General features: G+C 40.5%; 1 protein-coding gene across 1 annotated transcript in view; it reads right to left on the bottom strand.

The window, feature by feature from the left end:
* LOC139253676 (neutrophil cytosol factor 2-like) overlaps window positions 1-25,771 on the bottom strand; it is a 151,957-nt gene that overhangs the window by 5,690 nt on the left and 120,496 nt on the right. The window contains exons 12-13 of the mRNA XM_070873514.1: window positions 910-1,015; window positions 572-695 (exon numbers count right to left, since the gene is read on the bottom strand). Coding sequence (XP_070729615.1) covers window positions 572-695; window positions 910-1,015 — 230 coding nt within the window. The remainder of the gene's footprint in view (window positions 1-571; window positions 696-909; window positions 1,016-25,771) is intronic.

Here is a 25,771-nt window from a genome sequence, read left to right as displayed (position 1 = left end):
TGACCGACGGGGGAGAGGGGGAGAGGGGCCGCACTGACCGACGGAGGAGAGGGGCCGCACTGACCGACGGGGGAGAGGGGCCGCACTGACCGACGGAGGAGAGGGGCCGCACTGACCGACGGAGGAGAGGGACCGCACTGACCGACGGGGGAGAGGGGCCGCACTGACCGACGTGGCAGAGGGGCCGCACTGACCGACGGGGGAGAGGGGCCGCACTGACCGACGGGGGAGAGGGGGAGAGGGGCCGCACTGACCGACGGAGGAGAGGGGCCGCACTGACCGACGGGGGAGAGGGGCCGCACTGACCGACGGGGGAGAGGGGGAGAGGGGCCGCACTGACCAACGGAGGAGAGGGGCCGCACTGACCGACGGGGGAGAGGGGCCGCACTGACCGACGGGGGAGAGCGGGAGAGGGGCCGTACTGACCCACGGGGCGAGCTGTATTGATGAGGCACGGGATGTAATAACGGGAGGGCTGTATGTACGTAGGAGGGTGGATATTGATTGTCCTCCATGTGTGTGCTGGATGCCAGGTTCCAACAGATCGAGACAGACTCAGATAAAGTCCTACCTTCTGACAGCACATCGATGACATCTCCCTCATTAAACTCTACATCCTCAGGCCCTTGTCCAGTGTAGTCGTACAGCGCCAGCGTTCTGTACAGCACTTGTCGTCCAGCCAAAGGGTCCGTACACTGCAATAAAGGGCCATGTTACCTCAGAGACCGGCAGTTTGTGTGGTAGAAAGTGTGTGCAACTGAGTGTGTTGATATCGCGGCGAGTGGGCGTGTCGCGTGTACTGCAGTGTATGTGGTGCCATGTACATGTGGTGCTCAGATAGCCATGTGAGTGTTGCTTGTCTGTCAAGTATCCCCCGTTACAAACCAGGGCTGAGCTCCACGTTCTTACCTTACACCAGAGTGTAAGACTTCTATCGACTATCTGATCCCACACATTCTCCAGATCTTCCTCTCCTCTGATCATGACCAGTTCCTGCTTCTCTTTGTCTTTGTAACTGCAGGAGAATTGCTATTTAGAGCGAGATTAAGACAGCGCACGCGAGCGGGAGTAAGGCGCACGCGAGCGGGAGTAACACGCGCGCGAGCGGGAGTAACACGCGCGCGAGCGAGCGTAACATGCGCACGAGATCAACACAATGAGTGCGAGAGATTAACACATTGTGTGAGTGATAAACCATGTAAGTGTGAGAAGGATTAACACAGCAAGAGAGAGAGATTAACACAGTGAGTGTGCAATAGATTAACAGTGAGTGTGAGCGAGATTAACACGGTGTAAGAATAAAAGTGTTTATTAATGATTAAAATTGATTCTGTGTATGTATAAATGTTAAACGTGTAGGTTATACGGAAAGGCCTGATTGTGTTGAGACAAAATGAAAGCCCACAGGTTGCCAGCGTGGGCTGAGTGTTGAAAGAAACAAAATGGAAGCCCACAGAGCTGCTGCATGGGTTTTGTGTATTGGAAAGCCACTTAAATTAATCAAGAGATTGCTGAGACAGGCCAGACAGCTACATGTGTGATGAGAGCCATAAGGAACTGCCCTGGAACTAAGACCCAATTCTGAGGCTTTCTGAGGGACCAGGGCTTTTGAGAGGTATAAAGATCTCAGCCAAAGACTGCTCTCCCTCTCCTGAACCAGCCAGCCAAAGGGAAGTAATGTATATCACACTTTATTATAACCTCATTGTATCTGTTGTAACTAAGGTGGGTGTGCATGTGTGTGTGTTTTTAATCAAGTTCTAATTGTTTTAGAAGAATTGTCTCACTGTCAAATTTAATGCCAGAGATTTAGAAATCTTAGTGAGTGAGAGAGAAAGAGAAATTAACAGAGTGTGAGGGATTAAGAGCGATTGTGAGCGAGATTAAGAGCGAGGGTGAGCGAGATTAAGAGCGAGGGTGAGCGAGATTAAGAGCGAGGGTGAGCGAGATTAAGAGCGAGAGAGAGTGATTAACACAGCGAGTGAGCGAGATTAACAGCGAGTGAGCGAGAAATTAACACCGAGTGAGAGATTAACAGTGTGAGAGAGATTAACAGTGAATGTGAGGGATTAACAGAGTGTGAGAGATTAACAGAGTGTGAGAGATTAACACGAGTGAGAGAGGGATTAACACAGTGTGTGAAAGAAATTAACACAGCGAGTGTGAGCGAGATCAAGTGAGTGAGAGAGAGAGATCAACACAGCAAGTATGAGAGAGATAAACTGAGTGTGAGAGATTAGCACGAGGGAGATTAGCACGAGGGAGATTAGCACGAGGGAGATTAGCACGAGGGAGATTAGCACGAGGGAGATTAGCACGAGAGAGAGAGATTAACAGTGAGTGAGAGAGAGATTAACAGTGAGTGAGAGAGAGATTAACAGTGAGTGTGAGAGAGATTGTGAGTGTGAGAGAGATTAGCAGTGAGTGTGAGAGATTAACAGTGAGTGTGAGAGAGATTAACAGTGAGTGTGAGAGAGATTGTGAGTGTGAGAGAGATTAACAGTGAGTGTGAGAGAGATTAACAGTGAGTGAGAGAGATTAAGTGAGTGAGAGAGATTAACAGTGAGTGAGAGAGATTAACAGTGAGTGAGAGAGATTAAGTGAGTGAGAGAGAGATTAACAGTGAGTGAGAGAGAGATTAACAGTGAGTGTGAGAGATAGTGAGTGAGAGAGAGATTAACAGTGAGTGTGAGAGATTAACAGTGAGTGAGAGAGATTAACAGTGAGTGAGAGAGAGATTAACAGTGAGTGAGAGAGAGATTAACAGTGAGTGAGAGAGAGATTAACAGTGAGTGAGAGAGATTAACAGTGAGTGAGAGAGAGATTAACAGTGAATGTGAGAGAGATTAACAGTGAGTGAGAGAGATTAACAGTGAGTGAGAGAGATTAAGTGAGTGAGAGAGAGATTAACAGTGAGTGAGAGAGAGATTAACAGTGAGTGTGAGAGATAGTGAGTGAGAGAGAGATTAACAGTGAGTGTGAGAGATTAACAGTGAGTGAGAGAGATTAACAGTGAGTGAGAGAGATTAACAGTGAGTGAGAGAGAGATTAACAGTGAGTGTGAGAGATAGTGAGTGAGAGAGAGATTAACAGTGAGTGTGAGAGATTAACAGTGAGTGAGAGATAGTGAATGAGAGAGCGATTAACAGTGAGTGTGAGAGATTAACAGTGAGTGAGAGAGATTAACAGTGAGTGAGAGAGAGATTAACAGTGAGTGTGAAAGATTAACAGTGAGTGTGAAAGATTAAGTGAGTGAGAGAGAGATTAAGTGAGTGAGAGAGATTAACAGTGAGTGAGAGAGATTAACAGTGAGTGAGAGAGATTAACAGTGAGTGAGAGAGATTAACAGTGAGTGAGAGAGAGATTAACAGTGAGTGAGAGAGATTAACAGTGAGTGAGAGATTAAGTGAGTGTGAGAGAGATTAACAGTGAGTGAGAGAGAGATTAACAGTGAGTGAGAGATAGTGAGTGAGAGAGATTAACAGTGAGTGAGAGAGATTAACAGTGAGTGAGAGAGAGATTGTGAGTGTGAGAGAGATTAGCAGTGAGTGTGAGAGATTAACAGTGAGTGTGAGAGAGATTGTGAGTGTGAGAGAGATTAACAGTGAGTGTGAGAGAGATTGTGAGTGTGAGAGAGATTAATAGTGAGTGTGAGAGAGATTAACAGTGAGTGAGAGGGATTAAGTGACTGAGAGAGATTAACAGTGAGTGTGAGAGAGATTAACAGTGAGTGTGAGAGAGATTGTGAGTGTGAGAGAGATTAACAGTGAGTGTGAGAGAGATTAACAGTGAGTGAGAGAGATTAACAGTGAGTGAGAGAGAGATTAACAGTGAGTGAGAGAGAGATTAACAGTGAGTGAGAGAGATTAACAGTGAGTGAGAGAGAGATTAACAGTGAGTGTGAGAGATAGTGAGTGAGAGAGAGATTAACAGTGAGTGAGAGAGATTAACAGTGAGTGAGAGAGATTAACAGTGAGTGTGAGAGATAGTGAGTGAGAGAGAGATTAACAGTGAGTGAGAGAGATTAACAGTGAGTGTGAGAGATTAAGTGAGTGAGAGAGAGATTAACAGTGAGTGTGAGAGATTAACAGTGAGTGAGAGAGATTAAGTGAGTGTGAGAGAGATTAACAGTGAGTGTGAGAGAGATTAACAGTGAGTGTGAGAGATTAACAGTGAATGTGAGAGATTAACAGTGAGTTTGAGAGATTAACAGTGAGTTTGAGAGATTAACACGAGTGTGAGAGATTAACAGTGAGTGAGAGATATTAACAGTGAGTGAGAGATATTAACAGTGAGTGTGAGAGAGATTAACAGTGAGTTTGAGAGATTAACACAATGAGTGTGAGAGAGATTAACATTGAGTGAGAGAGAGATTAACAGTGAGTGTGAGAGATTAACACAATGAGTGTGAGAGATTAACAGTGAGTGAGATTAAGTGAGTGAGAGAGAGATTAAGTGAGTGAGAGAGATTAAGTGAGTGAGAGAGAGATTAACAGTGAGTGTGAGAGAGATTAACAGAATGTGTGAGAGAGATTAAGTGAGTGAGAGAGATTAACAGTGAGTGAGAGAGAGATTAACAGTGAGTGAGAGAGAGATTAACAGTGAGTGAGAGAGATTAACAGTGAGTGAGAGAGAGATTAACAGTGAGTGTGAGAGATAGTGAGTGAGAGAGAGATTAACAGTGAGTGAGAGAGATTAACAGTGAGTGAGAGAGATTAACAGTGAGTGTGAGAGATAGTGAGTGAGAGAGAGATTAACAGTGAGTGAGAGAGATTAACAGTGAGTGAGAGAGATTAACAGTGAGTGTGAGAGATTAAGTGAGTGAGAGAGAGATTAACAGTGAGTGTGAGAGATTAACAGTGAGTGAGAGAGATTAAGTGAGTGTGAGAGAGATTAACAGTGAGTTTGAGAGATTAACAGTGAGTGTGAGAGATTAACAGTGAATGTGAGAGATTAACAGTGAGTGAGAGATATTAACAGTGAGTGTGAGAGAGATTAACAGTGAGTTTGAGAGATTAACACAATGAGTGTGAGAGATTAACAGTGAGTGAGATTAAGTGAGTGAGAGAGAGATTAAGTGAGTGAGAGAGATTAAGTGAGTGAGAGAGAGATTAACAGTGAGTGTGAGAGAGATTAACAGAATGTGTGAGAGAGATTAAGTGAGTGAGAGAGAGATTAACAATGAGTGTAAGAGAGATTAACAGTGAGTGTGAGAGAGATTAACAGTGAGTGTGAGAGAGATTAACAGAATGAGTGAGAGAGAAATTAACAGTGAGTTTGAGAGATTAACACAATGAGTGTGAGAGTGATTAACATTGAGTGAGAGAGAGATTAACAGTGAATGAGTGTGAGAGATAGTGAGTGAGAGACAGATTGACAGTGAGTGTGAGCGAGATTAACAGTGAGTGAGAGAGATTAACAGTGAGTGAGATTAAGTGAGTGAGAGAGAGATTAACAGTGAGTGTGAGAGAGATTAACAGAATGAGTGAGAGAGATTAAGTGAGTGAGAGAGAGATTAACAGTGAGTGTGAGAGAGATTAACAGAATGAGTGAGAGAGATTAAGTGAGTGAGAGAGAGATTAACAATGAGTGTGAGAGAGATTAACAGTGAGTGTGAGAGATAGTGAGTGTGAGAGATAGTGAGTGAGAGACAGATTAACAGTGAGTGTGAGCGAGATTAACAGTGAGTGTGAGAGATTAACAGTGAGTGAGAGATTAACAGTGAGTGTGAGAGAGATTAACAGAATGAGTGAGAGAGATTAAGTGAGTGAGAGAGAGCTTAACATTGAGTGAGAGAGATTAAGTGAGTGAGAGAGAGATTAAGTGAGTGAGTGAGAGATTAAGTGAGTGAGTGAGAGATTAACAGTGAGTGTGAGAGAGATTAACAGTGAGTTTGAGAGATTAACACAATGAGTGTGAGAGATTAACAGTGAGTGAGAGAGATTAAGTGAGTGAGAGAGATTAACAGTGAGTGTGAGAGAGATTAACAGTGAGTGAGAGAGATTAAGTGAGTGAGAGAGAGATTAACAGTGAGTGAGAGAGATTAACACAATGAGTGTGAGAGAGATTAACATTGAGTGAGAGAGAGATTAACAGTGAGTGTGAGATAGTGAGTGTGAGAGATAGTGAGTGAGAGACAGATTAACAGTGAGTGTGAGCGAGATTAACAGTGAGTGTGAGAGATTAACAGTGAGTGAGATTAAGTGAGTGAGAGAGAGATTAACAGAATGAGTGAGAGAGATTAAGTGAGTGAGAGAGAGATTAACAGTGAGTGTGAGAGAGATTAACAGAATGAGTGAGAGAGATTAAGTGAGTGAGAGAGAGATTAACAGTGAGTGTGAGAGAGATTAACATTGAGTGAGAGAGAGATTAACAGTGAGTGTGAGAGATTAACAGTGAGTGAGATTAAGTGAGTGAGAGAGAGATTAAGAGTGAGTGAGAGAGATTAAGTGAGTGTGAGAGAGATTAACAGAATGAGTGAGAGAGATTAAGTGAGTGAGAGAGAGCTTAACAGTGTGTGTGAGAGAGATTAACAGGGAGTTTGAGAGATTAACACAATGAGTGTGAGAGATTAACAGTGAGTGAGAGAGATTAAGTGAGTGAGAGAGAGATTAACAGTGAGTGTGAGAGAGATTAACAGTGAGTGTGAGAGAGATTAACAGTGAGTGTGAGAGAGATTAACAGAATGAGTGAGAGAGAAATTAACAGTGAGTTTGAGAGATTAACACAATGAGTGTGAGAGAGATTAACATTGAGTGAGAGAGAGATTAACAGTGAGTGTGAGAGATAGTGAGTGTGAGAGATAGTGAGTGAGAGACAGATTAACAGTGAGTGTGAGAGATTAACAGTGAGTGAGATTAAGTGAGTGAGAGAGAGATTAAGAGTGAGTGAGAGAGATTAAGTGAGTGAGAGAGAGATTAACAGTGAGTGTGAGAGAGATTAACAGAATGAGTGAGAGAGATTAAGTGAGTGAGAGAGAGCTTAACAGTGAGTGTGAGAGAGATTAACAGAATGAGTGAGAGAGATTAAGTGAGTTAGAGAGAGATTAACAATGAGTGTGAGAGAGATTAACAGTGAGTGAGAGAGAGATTAACAGTGAGTGTGAGAGATAGTGAGTGTGAGAGATAGTGAGTGAGAGACAGATTAACAGTGAGTGTGAGCGAGATTAACAGTGAGTGTGAGAGATTAACAGTGAGTGAGAGAGATTAACAGTGAGTAAGATTAAGTGAGTGAGAGAGAGATTACCAGTGAGTGTGAGAGATTAACAGAATGAGTGAGAGAGATTAAGTGAGTGAGAGAGATCTTAACAGTGAGTGTGAGAGATTAACAGTGAGTGAGAGAGATTAAGTGAGTGAGAGAGAGATTAAGTGAGTGAGTGAGAGATTAACAGTGTGTGTGAGAGAGATTAACAGTGAGTTTGAGAGATTAACACAATGAGTGTGAGAGATTAACAGTGAGTGAGAGAGATTAAGTGAGTGAGAGAGAGATTAACAGTGAGTGTGAGAGAGATTAACAGAATGAGTGAGAGAGAAATTAACAGTGAGTTTGAGAGATTAACACAATGAGTGTGAGAGAGATTAACATTGAGTGAGAGAGAGATTAACAGTGAGTGTGAGCGAGATTAACAGTGAGTGTGAGAGTTTAACAGTGAGTGTGAGAGATTAACAGTGAGTGAGAGAGATTAAGTGAGTGAGAGAGAGATTAAGTGAGTGAGAGAGATTAACAGAGTGTGAGAGAGATTAACAGTGAGTTTGAGAGATTAACACAATGAGTGTGAGAGATTAACAGTGAGTGAGAGAGATTAAGTGAGTGAGAGAGAGATTAACAGTGAGTGTGAGAGAGATTAACAGAATGAGTGAGAGAGATTAAGTGAGTGAGAGAGAGATTAACAGTGAGTGTGAGAGAGATTAACATTGAGTGAGAGAGAGATTAACAGTGAGTGTGAGAGATAGTGAGTGTGAGAGATAGTGAGTGAGAGACAGATTAACAGTGAGTGTGAGCGAGATTAACAGTGAGTGTGAGAGATTAACAGTGAGTGAGAGAGATTAACAGTGAGTGAGATTAAGTGAGTGAGAGAGAGATTAAGTGAGTGAGAGTTTAACAGTGAGTGTGAGAGATTAACAGTGAGTGAGAGAGATTAAGTGAGTGAGAGAGAGATTAAATGAGTGAGAGAGATTAACAGAGTGTGAGAGAGATTAACAGTGAGTTTGAGAGATTAACACAATGAGTGTGAGAGATTAACAGCGAGTGAGAGAGATTAACAGTGAGTGTGAGAGAGATTAACATTGAGTGAGAGAGAGATTAACAGTGAGTGTGAGAGATAGTAAGTGTGAGAGATAGTGAGTGAGAGACAGATTAACAGTGAGTGTGAGCGAGATTAACAGTGAGTGTGAGAGATTAAGAGTGAGTGAGAGAGATTAACAGTGAGTGAGATAGAGATTAAGAGTGAGTGAGAGAGATTAAGTGAGTGAGAGAGTGATTAACAGTGAGTGAGAGAGATTAACAGTGAGTGAGAGAGATTAAGTGAGTGAGAGAGAGATTAAGTGAGTGAGTGAGAGATTAAGTGAGTGAGTGAGAGATTAACAGTGAGTTTGAGAGATTAACACAATGAGTGTGAAAGATTAACAGTGAGTGAGAGAGTTTAAGTGAGTGAGAGAGAGATTAACAGTGAGTGTGAGAGAGATTAACAGAATGAGTGAGAGAGATTAAGTGAGTGAGAGAGAGATTAAGAGTGAGTGTGAGAGAGATTAAGAGTGAGTGTGAGAGAGATTAAGAGTGAGTGTGAGAGAGATTAACAGAATGAGTGAGAGAGAAATTAACAGTGAGTTTGAGAGATTAACACAATGAGTGTGAGAGTGATTAACATTAAGTGAGAGAGAGATTAACAGTGAGTGTGAGAGATAGTGAGTGTGAGAGATAGTGAGTGAGAGACAGATTAACAGTGAGTGTGAGCGAGATTAACAGTGAGTGTGAGAGATTAACAGTGAGTGAGAGAGATTAACAGTGAGTGTGAGAGATTAACAGTGAGTGAGATTAAGTGAGTGAGAGAGAGATTAAGAGTGAGTGAGAGAGATTAAGTGAGTGAGAGAGAGATTAACAGTGAGTGTGAGAGATTAAGTGAGTGAGAGAGAGATTAAGTGAGTGAGTGAGAGATTAACAGTGAGTGTGAGAGAGATTAACAGAATGAGTGAGAGAGATTAAGTGAGTGAGAGAGAGCTTAACAGTGAGTGTGAGAGATTAACAGTGAGTGAGAGAGATTAAGTGAGTGAGTGAGAGATTAACAGTGAGTGAGAGAGATTAACAGTGAGTGTGAGAGAGATTAACAGTGAGTGTGAGAGAGATTAACACAATGAGTGTGAGAGATTGTGAGTGAGAGAGATTAAGTGAGTGAGAGAGAGATTAACAGTGAGTGTGAGAGAGATTAACAGAATGAGTGAGAGAGATTAACAGAATGAGTGAGAGAGATTAAGTGAGTGAGAAAGAGATTAACAGTGAGTGAGAGAGATTAAGTGAGTGAGAGAGAGATTAACAGTGAGTGTGAGAGAGATTAACAGTGAGTGTGAGAGAGATTAACAGTGAGTGTGAGAGAGATTAACAGTGAGTGTGAGAGGGATTAACAGAATGAGTGAGAGAGAAATTAACAGTGAGTTTGAGAGATAAACACAATGAGTGTGAGAGAGATTAACATTGAGTGAGAGAGAGATTAACAGTGAGTGTGAGAGATAGTGAGTGTGAGAGATAGTGAGTGTGAGAGATAGTGAGTGAGAGACAGATTAACAGTGAGTGTGAGCGAGATTAACAGTGAGTGTGAGAGATTAACAGTGAGTGAGAGAGATTAACAGTGAGTGAGAGAGATTAACAGTGAGTGAGATTAAGTGAGTGAGAGAGAGATTAAGTGAGTGAGAGTTTAACAGTGAGTGTGAGAGATTAACAGTGAGTGAGAGAGATTAAGTGAGTGAGAGAGAGATTAAGTGAGTGAGGGAGTTTAACAGAGTGTGAGAGAGATTGACAGTGAGTTTGAGAGATTAACACAATGAGTGTGAGAGATTAACAGTGAGTGAGAGAGATTAAGTGAGTGAGAGAGAGATTAACAGTGAGTGTGAGAGAGATTAACAGAATGAGTGAGAGAGATTAAGTGAGTGAGAGAGAGCTTAACATTGAGTGTGAGAGATTAACAGTCAGTGAGAGAGATTAAGTGAGTGAGAGAGAGATTAAGTGAGTGAGTGAGAGATTAACAGAGTGTGAGAGAGATTAACAGTGAGTGTGAGAGATTAACAGAATGAGTGAGAGAGATTAAGTGAGTGAGAGAGAGCTTAACAGTGAGTGAGAGAGATTAAGTGAGTGAGAGAGAGATTAAGTGAGTGAGTGAGAGATTAAGTGAGTGAGTGAGAGATTAACAGTGAGTGTGAGAGAGATTAACAGTGAGTTTGAGAGATTAACACAATGAGTGTGAGAGATTAACAGTGAGTGAGAGAGATTAAGTGAGTGAGAGAGATTAACAGTGAGTGTGAGAGAGATTAACAGTGAGTGTGAGAGAGATTAACAGTGAGTGTGAGAGAGATTAACAGTGAGTGTGAGAGGGATTAACAGAATGAGTGAGAGAGAAATTAACAGTGAGTTTGAGAGATAAACACAATGAGTGTGAGAGAGATTAACATTGAGTGAGAGAGAGATTAACAGTGAGTGTGAGAGATAGTGAGTGTGAGAGATAGTGAGTGTGAGAGATAGTGAGTGAGAGACAGATTAACAGTGAGTGTGAGCGAGATTAACAGTGAGTGTGAGAGATTAACAGTGAGTGAGAGAGATTAACAGTGAGTGAGAGAGATTAACAGTGAGTGAGATTAAGTGAGTGAGAGAGAGATTAAGTGAGTGAGAGTTTAACAGTGAGTGTGAGAGATTAACAGTGAGTGAGAGAGATTAAGTGAGTGAGAGAGAGATTAAGTGAGTGAGGGAGTTTAACAGAGTGTGAGAGAGATTGACAGTGAGTTTGAGAGATTAACACAATGAGTGTGAGAGATTAACAGTGAGTGAGAGAGATTAAGTGAGTGAGAGAGAGATTAACAGTGAGTGTGAGAGAGATTAACAGAATGAGTGAGAGAGATTAAGTGAGTGAGAGAGAGCTTAACATTGAGTGTGAGAGATTAACAGTCAGTGAGAGAGATTAAGTGAGTGAGAGAGAGATTAAGTGAGTGAGTGAGAGATTAACAGAGTGTGAGAGAGATTAACAGTGAGTGTGAGAGATTAACAGAATGAGTGAGAGAGATTAAGTGAGTGAGAGAGAGCTTAACAGTGAGTGAGAGAGATTAAGTGAGTGAGAGAGAGATTAAGTGAGTGAGTGAGAGATTAAGTGAGTGAGTGAGAGATTAACAGTGAGTGTGAGAGAGATTAACAGTGAGTTTGAGAGATTAACACAATGAGTGTGAGAGATTAACAGTGAGTGAGAGAGATTAAGTGAGTGAGAGAGATTAACAGTGAGTGTGAGAGAGATTAACAGTGAGTGAGAGAGATTAACAGTGAGTGTGAGAGAGATTAACAGAATGAGTGAGAGAGAAATTAACAGTGAGTTTGAGAGATTAACACAATGAGTGTGAGAGAGATTAACATTGAGTGAGAGAGAGATTAACAGTGAGTGTGAGATAGTGAGTGTGAGAGATAGTGAGTGAGAGACAGATTAACAGTGAGTGTGAGCGAGATTAACAGTGAGTGTGAGAGATTAACAGTGAGTGAGATTAAGTGAGTGAGAGAGAGATTAACAGAGTGTGAGAGAGATTAACAGTGAGTTTGAGAGATTAACACAATGAGTGTGAGAGATTAACAGTGAGTGAGAGAGATTAAGTGAGTGTGAGAGAGATTAACAGAATGAGTGAGAGAGATTAAGTGAGTGAGAGAGAGATTAACAGTGAGTGTGAGAGAGATTAACAGAATGAGTGAGAGAGATTAAGTGAGTGAGAGAGAGATTAACAGTGAGTGTGAGAGAGATTAACATTGAGTGAGAGAGAGATTAACAGTGAGTGAGAGATTAACAGTGAGTGAGATTAAGTGAGTGAGAGAGAGATTAAGAGTGAGTGAGAGAGATTAAGTGAGTGTGAGAGAGATTAACAGAATGAGTGAGAGAGATTAAGTGAGTGAGAGAGAGCTTAACAGTGTGTGTGAGAGAGATTAACAGGGAGTTTGAGAGATTAACACAATGAGTGTGAGAGATTAACAGTGAGTGAGAGAGATTAAGTGAGTGAGAGAGAGATTAACAGTGAGTGTGAGAGAGATTAACAGTGAGTGTGAGAGAGATTAACAGTGGGTGTGAGAGAGATTAACAGAATGAGTGAGAGAGAAATTAACAGTGAGTTTGAGAGATTAACACAATGAGTGTGAGAGAGATTAACATTGAGTGAGAGAGAGATTAACAGTGAGTGTGAGAGATAGTGAGTGTGAGAGATAGTGAGTGAGAGACAGATTAACAGTGAGTGTGAGCGAGATTAAGAGTGAGTGAGAGAGATTAAGTGAGTGAGAGAGAGATTAACAGTGAGTGTGAGAGAGATTAACAGAATGAGTGAGAGAGATTAAGTGAGTGAGAGAGAGCTTAACAGTGAGTGTGAGAGAGATTAACAGAATGAGTGAGAGAGATTAAGTGAGTTAGAGAGAGATTAACAATGAGAGTGAGAGAGATTAACAGTGAGTGAGAGAGAGATTAACAGTGAGTGTGAGAGATAGTGAGTGTGAGAGATAGTGAGTGAGAGACAGATTAACAGTGAGTGTGAGCGAGATTAACAGTGAGTGTGAGAGATTAACAGTGAGTGAGAGAGATTAACAGTGAGTAAGATTAAGTGAGTGAGAGAGAGATTACCAGTGAGTGTGAGAGATTAACAGAATGAGTGAGAGAGATTAAGTGAGTGAGAGAGAGCTTAACAGTGAGTGTGAGAGATTAACAGTGAGTGAGAGAGATTAAGTGAGTGAGAGAGAGATTAAGTGAGTGAGTGAGAGATTAACAGTGTGTGTGAGAGAGATTAACAGTGAGTTTGAGAGATTAACACAATGAGTGTGAGAGATTAACAGTGAGTGAGAGAGATTAAGTGAGTGAGAGAGAGATTAACAGTGAGTGTGAGAGAGATTAACAGAATGAGTGAGAGAGAAATTAACAGTGAGTTTGAGAGATTAACACAATGAGTGTGAGAGAGATTAACATTGAGTGAGAGAGAGATTAACAGTGAGTGTGAGCGAGATTAACAGTGAGTGTGAGAGTTTAACAGTGAGTGTGAGAGATTAACAGTGAGTGAGAGAGATTAAGTGAGTGAGAGAGAGATTAAGTGAGTGAGAGAGATTAACAGAGTGTGAGAGAGATTAACAGTGAGTTTGAGAGATTAACACAATGAGTGTGAGAGATTAACAGTGAGTGAGAGAGATTAAGTGAGTGAGAGAGAGATTAACAGTGAGTGTGAGAGAGATTAACAGAATGAGTGAGAGAGATTAAGTGAGTGAGAGAGAGATTAACAGTGAGTGTGAGAGAGATTAACATTGAATGAGAGAGAGATTAACAGTGAGTGTGAGAGATAGTGAGTGTGAGAGATAGTGAGTGAGAGACAGATTAACAGTGAGTGTGAGCGAGATTAACAGTGAGTGTGAGAGATTAACAGTGAGTGAGAGAGATTAACAGTGAGTGAGATTAAGTGAGTGAGAGAGAGATTAAGTGAGTGAGAGTTTAACAGTGAGTGTGAGAGATTAACAGTGAGTGTGAGAGATTAACAGTGAGTGAGAGAGATTAAGTGAGTGAGAGAGAGATTAAATGAGTGAGAGAGATTAACAGAGTGTGAGAGAGATTAACAGTGAGTTTGAGAGATTAACACAATGAGTGTGAGAGATTAACAGTGAGTGAGAGAGATTAACAGTGAGTGTGAGAGAGATTAACATTGAGTGAGAGAGAGATTAACAGTGAGTGTGAGAGATAGTAAGTGTGAGAGATAGTGAGTGAGAGACAGATTAACAGTGAGTGTGAGCGAGATTAACAGTGAGTGTGAGAGATTAAGAGTGAGTGAGAGAGATTAACAGTGAGTGAGATAGAGATTAAGAGTGAGTGAGAGAGATTAAGTGAGTGAGAGAGTGATTAACAGTGAGTGTGAGAGAGATTAACAGAATGAGTGAGAGAAATTAACAGTGAGTGAGAGATTAACAGTGAGTGAGAGAGATTAAGTGAGTGAGAGAGAGATTAAGTGAGTGAGTGAGAGATTAAGTGAGTGAGTGAGAGATTAACAGTGAGTTTGAGAGATTAACACAATGAGTGTGAAAGATTAACAGTGAGTGAGAGAGTTTAAGTGAGAGAGAGAGATTAACAGTGAGTGTGAGAGAGATTAACAGAATGAGTGAGAGAGATTAAGTGAGTGAGAGAGAGATTAACAGTGAGTGTGAGAGATAGTGAGTGTGAGAGATAGTGAGTGAGAGACAGATTAACAGTGAGTGTGAGCGAGATTAACAGTGAGTGTGAGAAATTAACAGTGAGTGAGATTAAGTGAGTGAGAGAGAGATTAAGAGTGAGTGAGAGAGATTAAGTGAGTGAGAGAGAGATTAACAGTGAGTGTGAGAGATTAAGTGAGTGAGAGAGAGATTAAGTGAGTGAGTGAGAGATTAACAGTGAGTGTGAGAGAGATTAACAGAATGAGTGAGAGAGATTAACACAATGAGTGTGAGAGATTGTGAGTGAGAGAGATTAAGTGAGTGAGAGAGAGATTACCAGTGAGTGTGAGAGAGATTAACAGAATGAGTGAGAGAGATTAACAGAATGAGTGAGAGAGATTAAGTGAGTGAGAAAGAGATTAACAGTGAGTGAGAGAGATTAAGTGAGTGAGAGAGAGATTAAGTGAGTGAGTGAGAGATTAACAGTGAGTGAGAGAGATTAAGTGAGTGAGAGAGAGATTAAGTGAGTGAGTGAGAGATTAACAGTGTGTGTGAGAGAGATTAACAGTGAGTTTGAGAGATTAACACAATGAGTGTGAGAGATTAACAGTGAGTGTGAGAGAGATTAACAGAATGAGTGAGAGAGATTAACAGAATGAGTGAGAGAGATTAAGTGAGTGTGAGAGAGATTAACAGAATGAGTGAGAGAGATTAAGTGAGTGAGAGAGAGATTAACAGTGAGTGTGAGAGAGATTAACACAATGAGTGTGAGAGATTAACAGTGAGTGAGAGAGATTAAGTGAGTGAGAGAGAGATTAACAGTGAGTGTGAGAGAGATTAACAGTGAGTGTGAGAGAGATTAACAGTGAGTGTGAGAGAGATTAACAGTGAGTGTGAGAGGGATTAACAGAATGAGTGAGAGAGAAATTAACAGTGAGTTTGAGAGATAAACACAATGAGTGTGAGAGAGATTAACATTGAGTGAGAGAGAGATTAACAGTGAGTGTGAGAGATAGTGAGTGTGAGAGATAGTGAGTGTGAGAGATAGTGAGTGAGAGACAGATTAACAGTGAGTGTGAGCGAGATTAACAGTGAGTGTGAGAGATTAACAGTGAGTGAGAGAGATTAACAGTGAGTGAGATTAAGTGAGTGAGAGAGAGATTAAGTGAGTGAGAGTTTAACAGTGAGTGTGAGAGATTAACAGTGAGTGAGAGAGATTAAGTGAGTGAGAGAGAGATTAAGTGAGTGAGGGAGATTAACAGAGTGTGAGAGAGATTGACAGTGAGTTTGAGAGATTAACACAATGAGTGTGAGAGATTAACAGTGAGTGAGAGAGATTAAGTGAGTGAGAGAGAGATTAACAGTGAGTGTGAGAGAGATTAACAGAATGAGTGAGAGAGATTAAGTGAGTGAGAGAGAGCTTAACATTGAGTGTGAGAGATTAACAGTCAGTGAGAGAGATTAAGTGAGTGAGAGAGAGATTAAGTGAGTGAGTGAGAGATTAACAGTGAGTGAGAGAGATTAAGTGAGTGTGAGAGAGATTAACAGAATGAGTGAGAGAGATTAAGTGAGTGAGAGAGAGATTAACAGTGAGTGTGAGAGAGATTAACAGAATGAGTGAGAGAGATTAAGTGAGTGAGAGAGAGATTAACAGTGAGTGTGAGTGAGATTAACATTGAGTGAGAGAGAGATTAACAGTGAGTGTGAGAGATTAACAGTGAGTGAGATTAAGTGAGTGAGAGAGAGATTAAGAGTGAGTGAGAGAGATTAAGTGAGTGTGAGAGAGATTAACAGAATGAGTGAGAGAGATTAAGTGAGTGAGAGAGAGCTTAACAGTGTGTGTGAGAGAGATTAACAGGGAGTTTGAGAGATTAACACAATGAGTGTGAGAGATTAACAGTGAGTGAGAGAGATTAAGTGAGTGAGAGAGAGATTAACAGTGAGTGTGAGAGAGATTAACAGTGAGTGTGAGAGAGATTAACAGTGGGTGTGAGAGAGATTAACAGAATGAGTGAGAGAGAAATTAACAGTGAGTTTGAGAGATTAACACAATGAGTGTGAGAGAGATTAACATTGAGTGAGAGAGAGATTAACAGTGAGTGTGAGAGATAGTGAGTGTGAGAGATAGTGAGTGAGAGACAGATTAACAGTGAGTGTGAGAGATTAACAGTGAGTGAGATTAAGTGAGTGAGAGAGAGATTAAGAGTGAGTGAGAATGATTAAGTGAGTGAGAGAGAGATTAACAGTGAGTGTGAGAGAGATTAACAGAATGAGTGAGAGAGATTAAGTGAGTGAGAGAGAGCTTAACAGTGAGTGTGAGAGAGATTAACAGAATGAGTGAGAGAGATTAAGTGAGTTAGAGAGAGATTAACAATGAGAGTGAGAGAGATTAACAGTGAGTGAGAGAGAGATTAACAGTGAGTGTGAGAGATAGTGAGTGTGAGAGATAGTGAGTGAGAGACAGATTAACAGTGAGTGTGAGCGAGATTAACAGTGAGTGTGAGAGATTAACAGTGAGTGAGAGAGATTAACAGTGAGTAAGATTAAGTGAGTGAGAGAGAGATTACCAGTGAGTGTGAGAGATTATCAGAATGAGTGAGAGAGATTAAGTGAGTGAGAGAGAGCTTAACAGTGAGTGTGAGAGATTAACAGTGAGTGAGAGAGATTAAGTGAGTGAGAGAGAGATTAAGTGAGTGAGAGAGATCTTAACAGTGAGTGTGAGAGATTAACAGTGAGTGAGAGAGATTAAGTGAGTGAGAGAGAGATTAAGTGAGTGAGTGAGAGATTAACAGTGTGTGTGAGAGAGATTAACAGTGAGTTTGAGAGATTAACACAATGAGTGTGAGAGATTAACAGTGAGTGAGAGAGATTAAGTGAGTGAGAGAGAGATTAACAGTGAGTGTGAGAGAGATTAACAGAATGAGTGAGAGAGAAATTAACAGTGAGTTTGAGAGATTAACACAATGAGTGTGAGAGAGATTAACATTGAGTGAGAGAGAGATTAACAGTGAGTGTGAGCGAGATTAACAGTGAGTGTGAGAGTTTAACAGTGAGTGTGAGAGATTAACAGTGAGTGAGAGAGATTAAGTGAGTGAGAGAGAGATTAAGTGAGTGAGAGAGATTAACAGAGTGTGAGAGAGATTAACAGTGAGTTTGAGAGATTAACACAATGAGTGTGAGAGATTAACAGTGAGTGAGAGAGATTAAGTGAGTGAGAGAGAGATTAACAGTGAGTGTGAGAGAGATTAACAGAATGAGTGAGAGAGATTAAGTGAGTGAGAGAGAGATTAACAGTGAGTGTGAGAGAGATTAACATTGAGTGAGAGAGAGATTAACAGTGAGTGTGAGAGATAGTGAGTGTGAGAGATAGTGAGTGAGAGACAGATTAACAGTGAGTGTGAGCGAGATTAACAGTGAGTGTGAGAGATTAACAGTGAGTGAGAGAGATTAACAGTGAGTGAGATTAAGTGAGTGAGAGAGAGATTAAGTGAGTGAGAGTTTAACAGTGAGTGTGAGAGATTAACAGTGAGTGAGAGAGATTAAGTGAGTGAGAGAGAGATTAAATGAGTGAGAGAGATTAACAGAGTGTGAGAGAGATTAACAGTGAGTTTGAGAGATTAACACAATGAGTGTGAGAGATTAACAGTGAGTGAGAGAGATTAACAGTGAGTGTGAGAGAGATTAACATTGAGTGAGAGAGAGATTAACAGTGAGTGTGAGAGATAGTAAGTGTGAGAGATAGATTAACAGTGAGTGTGAGCGAGATTAACAGTGAGTGTGAGAGATTAAGAGTGAGTGTGAGAGATTAACAGTGAGTGAGATAGAGATTAAGAGTGAGTGAGAGAGATTAAGTGAGTGAGAGAGTGATTAACAGTGAGTGTGAGAGAGATTAACAGAATGAGTGAGAGAAATTAACAGTGAGTGAGAGAGATTAACAGTGAGTGAGAGAGATTAAGTGAGTGAGAGAGAGATTAAGTGAGTGAGTGAGAGATTAAGTGAGTGAGTGAGAGATTAACAGTGAGTTTGAGAGATTAACACAATGAGTGTGAAAGATTAACAGTGAGTGAGAGAGTTTAAGTGAGAGAGAGAGATTAACAGTGAGTGTGAGAGAGATTAACAGAATGAGTGAGAGAGATTAAGTGAGTGAGAGAGAGATTAAGAGTGAGTGTGAGAGAGATTAAGAGTGAGTGTGAGAGAGATTAAGAGTGAGTGTGAGAGAGATTAACAGAATGAGTGAGAGAGAAATTAACAGTGAGTTTGAGAGATTAACACAATGAGTGTGAGAGTGATTAACATTGAGTGAGAGAGAGATTAACAGTGAGTGTGAGAGATAGTGAGTGTGAGAGATAGTGAGTGAGAGACAGATTAACAGTGAGTGTGAGCGAGATTAACAGTGAGTGTGAGAAATTAACAGTGAGTGAGATTAAGTGAGTGAGAGAGAGATTAAGAGTGAGTGAGAGAGATTAAGTGAGTGAGAGAGAGATTAACAGTGAGTGTGAGAGATTAAGTGAGTGAGAGAGAGATTAAGTGAGTGAGTGAGAGATTAACAGTGAGTGAGAGAGATTAACAGTGAGTGTGAGAGAGATTAACAGTGAGTGAGAGAGATTAACACAATGAGTGTGAGAGATTGTGAGTGAGAGAGATTAAGTGAGTGAGAGAGAGATTAACAGTGAGTGTGAGAGAGATTAACAGAATGAGTGAGAGAGATTAACAGAATGAGTGAGAGAGATTAAGTGAGTGAGAAAGAGATTAACAGTGAGTGAGAGAGATTAAGTGAGTGAGAGAGAGATTAAGTGAGTGAGTGAGAGATTAACAGTGTGTGTGAGAGAGATTAACAGTGAGTTTGAGAGATTAACACAATGAGTGTGAGAGATTAACAGTGAGTGAGAGAGATTAAGTGAGTGTGAGAGAGATTAACAGAATGAGTGAGAGAGATTAAGTGAGTGAGAGAGAGATTAACAGTGAGTGTGAGAGAGATTAACACAATGAGTGTGAGAGATTAACAGTGAGTGAGAGAGATTAACAGTGAGTGAGAGAGAGATTAACAGTGAGTGTGAGAGAGATTAACAGTGAGTGAGAGAGAGATTAACAGAATGAGTGAGAGAGAAATTAACAGTGAGTTTGAGAGATAAACACAATGAGTGTGAGAGAGATTAACATTGAGTGAGAGAGAGATTAACAGTGAGTGTGAGAGATAGTGAGTGTGAGAGATAGTGAGTGTGAGAGATAGTGAGTGTGAGCGAGATTAACAGTGAGTGTGAGAGATTAACAGTGAGTGAGAGAGATTAACAGTGAGTGAGAGAGATTAACAGTGAGTGAGATTAAGTGAGTGAGAGAGAGATTAAGTGAGTGAGAGTTTAACAGTGAGTGTGAGAGATTAACAGTGAGTGAGAGAGATTAAGTGAGTGAGAGAGAGATTAAGTGAGTGAGGGAGATTAACAGAGTGTGAGAGAGATTGACAGTGAGTTTGAGAGATTAACACAATGAGTGTGAGAGATTAACAGTGAGTGAGAGAGATTAAGTGAGTGAGAGAGAGATTAACAGTGAGTTTGAGAGAGATTAACAGAATGAGTGAGAGAGATTAAGTGAGTGAGAGAGAGATTAACAGTGAGTGTGAGAGAGATTAACATTGAGTGAGAGAGAGATTAACAGTGAGTGTGAGAGATAGTGAGTGTGAGAGATAGTGAGTGAGAGACAGATTAACAGTGAGTGTGAGCGAGATTAACAGTGAGTGTGAGAGATTAACAGTGAGTGAGAGAGATTAACAGTGAGTGAGATTAAGTGAGTGAGAGAGAGATTAAGTGAGTGAGTGAGAGATTAAGTGAGTGAGTGAGAGATTAACAGTGAGTGTGAGAGAGATTAACAGTGAGTTTGAGAGATTAACACAATGAGTGTGAAAGATTAACAGTGAGTGAGAGAGATTAAGTGAGTGAGAGAGAGATTAACAGTGAGTGTGAGAGAGATTAACAGAATGAGTGAGAGAGATTAAGTGAGTGAGAGAGAGATTAACAAGGAGTGTGAGAGAGATTAAGAGTGAGTGTGAGAGAGATTAAGAGTGAGTGTGAGAGAGATTAAGAGTGAGTGTGAGAGAGATTAACAGAATGAGTGACAGAGAAATTAACAGTGAGTTTGAGAGATTAACACAATGAGTGTGAGAGTGATTAACATTGAGTGAGAGAGAGATTAACAGTGAGTGTGAGAGATAGTGAGTGAGAGACAGATTAACAGTGAGTGTGAGCGAGATTAACAGTGAGTGTGAGAGATTAACAGTGAGTGTGAGAGAGATTAACAGAATGAGTGAGAGAGATTAAGTGAGTGAGAGAGAGATTAACAATGAGTGTGAGAGAGATTAAGAGTGAGTGTGAGAGAGATTAAGAGTGAGTGTGAGAGAGATTAAGAATGAGTGTGAGAGAGATTAACAGAATGAGTGAGAGAGAAATTAACAGTGAGTTTGAGAGATTAACACAATGAGTGTGAGAGTGATTAACATTGAGTGAGAGAGAGATTAACAGTGAGTGTGAGAGATAGTGAGTGTGAGAGATAGTGAGTGAGAGACAGATTAACAGTGAGTGTGAGCGAGATTAACAGTGAGTGTGAGAGATTAACAGTGAGTGAGAGAGATTAACAGTGAGTGAGAGAGATTAACAGTGAGTGAGAGAGATTAACAGTGAGTGAGATTAAGTGAGTGAGAGAGAGATTAAGTGAGTGAGAGTTTAACAGTGAGTGTGAGAGATTAACAGTGAGTGAGAGAGATTAAGTGAGTGAGAGAGAGATTAAGTGAGTGAGGGAGATTAACAGAGAGTGAGAGAGATTGACAGTGAGTTTGAGAGATTAACACAATAAGTGTGAGAGATTAACAGTGAGTGAGAGAGATTAAGTGAGTGAGAGAGAGATTAACAGTGAGTGTGAGAGAGATTAACAGAATGAGTGAGAGAGATTAAGTGAGTGAGAGAGAGATTAACAGTGAGTGTGAGAGAGATTAACATTGAGTGAGAGAGAGATTAACAGTGAGTGTGAGAGATAGTGAGTGTGAGAGATAGTGAGTGAGAGACAGATTAACAGTGAGTGTGAGCGAGATTAACAGTGAGTGTGAGAGATTAACAGTGAGTGAGAGAGATTAACAGTGAGAGAGAGATTAACAGTGAGTGAGATTAAGTGAGTGAGAGAGAGATTAAGAGTGAGTGAGAGAGATTAAGTGAGTGAGAGAGTGATTAACAGTGAGTGTGAGAGAGATTAACAGAATGAGTGAGAGAAATTAACAGTGAGTGAGAGAGATTAACAGTGAGTGAGAGAGATTAAGTGAGTGAGAGAGAGATTAAGTGAGTGAGTGAGAGATTAAGTGAGTGAGTGAGAGATTAACAGTGAGTTTGAGAGATTAACACAATGAGTGTGAAAGATTAACAGTGAGTGAGAGAGATTAAGTGAATGAGAGAGAGATTAACAGTGAGTGTGAGAGAGATTAACAGAATGAGTGAGAGAGATTAAGTGAGTGAGAGATAGATTAACAATGAGTGTGAGAGAGATTAAGAGTGAGTGTGAGAGAGATTAAGAGTGAGTGTGAGAGAGATTAAGAGTGAGTGTGAGAGAGATTAACAGAATGAGTGAGAGAGAAATTAACAGTGAGTTTGAGAGATTAACACAATGAGTGTGAGAGTGATTAACATTGAGTGAGAGAGAGATTAACAGTGAGTGTGAGAGATAGTGAGTGTGAGAGATAGTGAGTGAGAGACAGATTAACAGTGAGTGTGAGCGAGATTAACAGTGAGTGAGAGAGAGATTAACAGTGAGTGTGAGAGAGATTAACAGAATGAGTGAGAGAGATTAAGTGAGTGAGAGATAGATTAACAATGAGTGTGAGAGAGATTAAGAGTGAGTGTGAGAGAGATTAAGAGTGAGTGTGAGAGAGATTAAGAGTGAGTGTGAGAGAGATTAACAGAATGAGTGAGAGAGAAATTAACAGTGAGTTTGAGAGATTAACACAATGAGTGTGAGAGTGATTAACATTGAGTGAGAGAGAGATTAACAGTGAGTGTGAGAGATAGTGAGTGTGAGAGATAGTGAGTGAGAGACAGATTAACAGTGAGTGTGAGCGAGATTAACAGTGAGTGTGAGCGAGATTAACAGTGAGTGTGAGAGATTAACAGTGAGTGAGATTAAGTGAGTGAGAGAGAGATTAAGAGTGAGTGAGAGAGATTAAGTGAGTGAGAGATTAACAGTGAGTGTGAGAGATTAAGTGAGTGAGAGAGAGATTAAGTGAGTGAGTGAGAGATTAACAGTGAGTGTGAGAGAGATTAACAGAATGAGTGAGAGAGATTAAGTGAGTGAGAGAGAGCTTAACAGTGAGTGTGAGAGATTAACAGTGAGTGAGAGAGATTAAGTGAGTGAGAGAGAGATTAAATGAGTGAGTGAGAGATTAACAGTGAGTGAGAGAGATTAACAGTGAGTGTGAGAGAGATTAACAGTGAGTGAGAGAGATTAACACAATGAGTGTGAGAGATTGTGAGTGAGAGAGATTAAGTGAGTGAGAGAGAGATTAACAGTAAGTGTGAGAGAGATTAACAGAATGAGTGAGAGAGATTAACAGAATGAGTGAGAGAGATTAAGTGAGTGAGAGAGAGATTAACAGTGAGTGTGAGAGATTAACAGTGAGTGTGAGAGAGATTAACAGTGAGTGTGAGAGATTAACACAATGAGTGTGAGAGATTGTGAGTGAGAGAGATTAAGTGAGTGAGAGAGAGATTAACAGTAAGTGTGAGAGAGATTAACAGTGAGTGTGAGAGATTAACAGTGAGTGAGAGAGATTAACAGTGAGTGAGATTAAGTGAGTGAGAGAGAGATTAAGTGAGTGAGAGAGATTAACAATGAGTGTGAGAGAGATTAACAGAATGAGTGAGAGAGATTAAGTGAGAGAGAGAGCTTAACAGTGAGTGTGAGAGATTAACAGTGAGTGAGAGAGATTAAGTGAGTGAGTGAGAGATTAAGTGAGTGAGTGAGAGTTTAAGTGAGTGAGAGAGATTAACAATGAGTGTGAGAGATTAACAGAATGAGTGAGAGAGATTAACAGTGAGTGAGAGAGAGATTAACAATGAGTGAGAGAGAGATTAACAATGAGTGTGAGAGAGATTAAGAGTGAGTGTGAGAGAGATTAAGAGCGAGTGTGAGAGAGATTAAGAGCGAGTGTGAGAGAGATTAACAGTGAGTGTGAGAGAGATTAACAGAATGAGAGAGAGAGAAATTAACAGTGAGTTTGAGAGATTAACACAATGAGTGTGAGAGAGATTAACAGTGAGTGTGAGCGAGATTAACAGTGAGTGTGAGAGATTAACAGTGAGTGAGAGAGATTAACAGTGAGAGAGAGATTAACAGTGAGTGAGATTAAGTGAGTGAGAGAGAGATTAAGAGTGAGTGAGAGAGATTAAGTGAGTGAGAGAGTGATTAACAGTGAGTGTGAGAGAGATTAACAGAATGAGTGAGAGAAATTAACAGTGAGTGAGAGAGATTAACAGTGAGTGAGAGAGATTAAGTGAGTGAGAGAGAGATTAAGTGAGTGAGTGAGAGATTAAGTGAGTGAGTGAGAGATTAACAGTGAGTGTGAGAGAGATTAACAGTGAGTTTGAGAGATTAACACAATGAGTGTGAAAGATTAACAGTGAGTGAGAGAGATTAAGTGAGTGAGAGAGAGATTAACAGTGAGTGTGAGAGAGATTAACAGAATGAGTGAGAGAGATTAAGTGAGTGAGAGATAGATTAACAATGAGTGTGAGAGAGATTAAGAGTGAGTGTGAGAGAGATTAAGAGTGAGTGTGAGAGAGATTAAGAGTGAGTGTGAGAGAGATTAACAGAATGAGTGAGAGAGAAATTAACAGTGAGTTTGAGAGATTAACACAATGAGTGTGAGAGTGATTAACATTGAGTGAGAGAGAGATTAACAGTGAGTGTGAGAGATAGTGAGTGTGAGAGATAGTGAGTGAGAGACAGATTAACAGTGAGTGTGAGCGAGATTAACAGTGAGTGAGAGAGAGATTAACAGTGAGTGTGAGAGAGATTAACAGAATGAGTGAGAGAGATTAAGTGAGTGAGAGATAGATTAACAATGAGTGAGAGAGAGATTAAGAGTGAGTGTGAGAGAGATTAAGAGTGAGTGTGAGAGAGATTAAGAGTGAGTGTGAGAGAGATTAACAGAATGAGTGAGAGAGAAATTAACAGTGAGTTTGAGAGATTAACACAATGAGTGTGAGAGTGATTAACATTGAGTGAGAGAGAGATTAACAGTGAGTGTGAGAGATAGTGAGTGTGAGAGATAGTGAGTGAGAGACAGATTAACAGTGAGTGTGAGCGAGATTAACAGTGAGTGTGAGCGAGATTAACAGTGAGTGTGAGAGATTAACAGTGAGTGAGATTAAGTGAGTGAGAGAGAGATTAAGAGTGAGTGAGAGAGATTAAGTGAGTGAGAGATTAACAGTGAGTGTGAGAGATTAAGTGAGTGAGAGAGAGATTAAGTGAGTGAGTGAGAGATTAACAGTGAGTGTGAGAGAGATTAACAGAATGAGTGAGAGAGATTAAGTGAGTGAGAGAGAGATTAAATGAGTGAGTGAGAGATTAACAGTGAGTGAGAGAGATTAACAGTGAGTGTGAGAGAGATTAACAGTGAGTGAGAGAGATTAACACAATGAGTGTGAGAGATTGTGAGTGAGAGAGATTAAGTGAGTGAGAGAGAGATTAACAGTGAGTGTGAGAGAGATTAACAGAATGAGTGAGAGAGATTAACAGAATGAGTGAGAGAGATTAAGTGAGTGAGAGAGAGATTAACAGTGAGTGTGAGAGATTAACAGTGAGTGTGAGAGAGATTAACAGTGAGTGTGAGAGATTAACACAATGAGTGTGAGAGATTGTGAGTGAGAGAGATTAAGTGAGTGAGAGAGAGATTAACAGTAAGTGTGAGAGAGATTAACAGTGAGTGTGAGAGATTAACAGTGAGTGAGAGAGATTAACAGTGAGTGAGATTAAGTGAGTGAGAGAGAGATTAAGTGAGTGAGAGAGATTAACAATGAGTGTGAGAGAGATTAACAGAATGAGTGAGAGAGATTAAGTGAGAGAGAGAGCTTAACAGTGAGTGTGAGAGATTAACAGTGAGTGAGAGAGATTAAGTGAGTGAGTGAGAGATTAAGTGAGTGAGTGAGAGATTAAGTGAGTGAGAGAGATTAACAATGAGTGTGAGAGAGATTAACAGAATGAGTGAGAGAGATTAACAGTGAGTGAGAGAGAGATTAACAATGAGTGAGAGAGATTAACAATGAGTGTGAGAGAGATTAAGAGTGAGTGTGAGAGAGATTAAGAGCGAGTGTGAGAGAGATTAAGAGTGAGTGTGAGAGAGATTAACAGTGAGTGT

The sequence above is a fragment of the Pristiophorus japonicus genome, unplaced genomic scaffold (assembly GCF_044704955.1).
Source record: "Pristiophorus japonicus isolate sPriJap1 unplaced genomic scaffold, sPriJap1.hap1 HAP1_SCAFFOLD_498, whole genome shotgun sequence".
NCBI classification, from domain to species: Eukaryota; Metazoa; Chordata; class Chondrichthyes; family Pristiophoridae; genus Pristiophorus; species Pristiophorus japonicus.
This window is presented reverse-complemented; position numbering and strand designations above follow the sequence as displayed.